Genomic DNA, 1,442 nt, shown 5'->3' on the forward strand with positions numbered 1-1,442 from the left:
TAGCTTGACGATGGCGAGCGAGGAACCGCTTCACCATGGCTTTGAACGCTGAGAAGCAGTTCTCGATGGGGTTCAGCATTGGCGAGTACGGACCTAGGCGCAGCAGCGTCGCCGCCGAAAACGTGGTTTCCTTGAATACATCCTCGATGTTCGCGTGGCATGGTGCATTGTCGCACACCAAAACAACGTTCTCTAGCGGCGTTGAAGCACCGATGTGGTTGAGCAGGCGACGGATGTACTCGTTGCATGCTTCCGACGTGAAAGAGCCAAAGCGCTTCTCCGAGTAAGCAAGCCCTTCCTCTGAAATGCAAGCGATCACGTGGATATTTGACCCTTTGCTGGCTGTGTTGTTGTCGACAGCTCGCTTCCCTTTCTTGCTACGACCACGGCGGCGAGCACACCACAAATTGAAGTTAGTTTCGTCAACGTAGAAGATCTTCTTACCTGCGGCCTTCTGAGCAATTAGCTCGACGACGTAATCCCGGCGCAAAATCTTGTTCTCCTCAAGATTGCGGTAGTTGTTGTCGCGATGGGTTTGCTTGACCGTGTACATCCGGCCGTCAATGTGTGTCTTGACCGTCTGTCTTGTCACCTTGAGCGCGAATCGAGCCTCGAGGGCGTCAACCATCTCGTCCAGCGTGATGTAACAGTTGTCGTCGATGAGACCAACTAGGTAGTCGACGTGCTCGTCTTGAATCTTGCTGTGGCGCTTACCACCACGAGGCTTTCGAGGCAGAGCCTCCCAGTTGCCGCTGTCCTCGGCCGCATTGATCCAGCGGTAAGCAGTGCGAAGCTTGACATCGTTCTTAAGCGCGACATCGCACCAATCTTGGCCTTCGTGAGCTGCACGGAGAACCCGTCGAACGGTAGCGTCGTCGTACAGCATTGCTGTGTGGGTAGGAAGCACAGTGAGAATTGCTAAATGAATGAAAGGCAGTGCGGCCACAAACTGCAGCAACAGTGTCCACTGATTCCATCGACGCCGTACAGCCAGCCAGCGTCCACCAAAATTGGCGGGAGTAGTTGCCGCCACTTTTTGCCTCTTTCATCTAATGAACTCCAAACGTAAATACTCCCATAAATATTAAGTGTCAGTGTCATGTCATTTTGAACTTACGTTTTGTCACTTTGATTTTACCTGTCGCCATTTTGAAGTTGAAAAGGTGTAGTCGTCATATGCCTCTGTAGAATTCCTGGTAGCTTAGATTGACTGCGACGTCGAGGGATTGTTAGATGTTTGTCATGTTTGGCGGTACAATCAGTACAAAAACATTGTACGCTTCGTGTCGCTTGGACTCAGGAAGCTTCACGTGACAGGCGTAGGCGTCTATGAGGTAGAGAACCGGTTCACGGTATAGCTGCGTCTCCATTCTGCCGCACACCACCTGCCGAGCGTGTTCCAGAAGACTGTCGGCGCTCCACATTCCAGTGGGATTAACGTC

At 52.0% G+C, this 1,442-nt stretch overlaps 1 protein-coding gene across 1 annotated transcript; it reads right to left on the reverse strand.

Annotated features, from left to right (window-relative positions):
* Window positions 1-315: 315 nt before the first annotated feature.
* PITG_01554 (uncharacterized protein) lies at window positions 316-886 on the reverse strand (the record flags this gene model as incomplete). The annotated part of the gene is made up of 3 exons (XM_002908154.1): window positions 316-369; window positions 428-538; window positions 593-886. 3 exons carry the CDS (start codon window positions 884-886, stop codon window positions 316-318), a joined length of 459 nt encoding a protein of 152 aa, XP_002908200.1.
* Window positions 887-1,442: the final 556 nt, after the last annotated feature.

The sequence above is a fragment of the Phytophthora infestans genome, genomic scaffold, assembly GCF_000142945.1.
Source record: "Phytophthora infestans T30-4 supercont1.2 genomic scaffold, whole genome shotgun sequence".
NCBI lineage: Eukaryota > Oomycota > Peronosporomycetes > Peronosporales > Peronosporaceae > Phytophthora > Phytophthora infestans.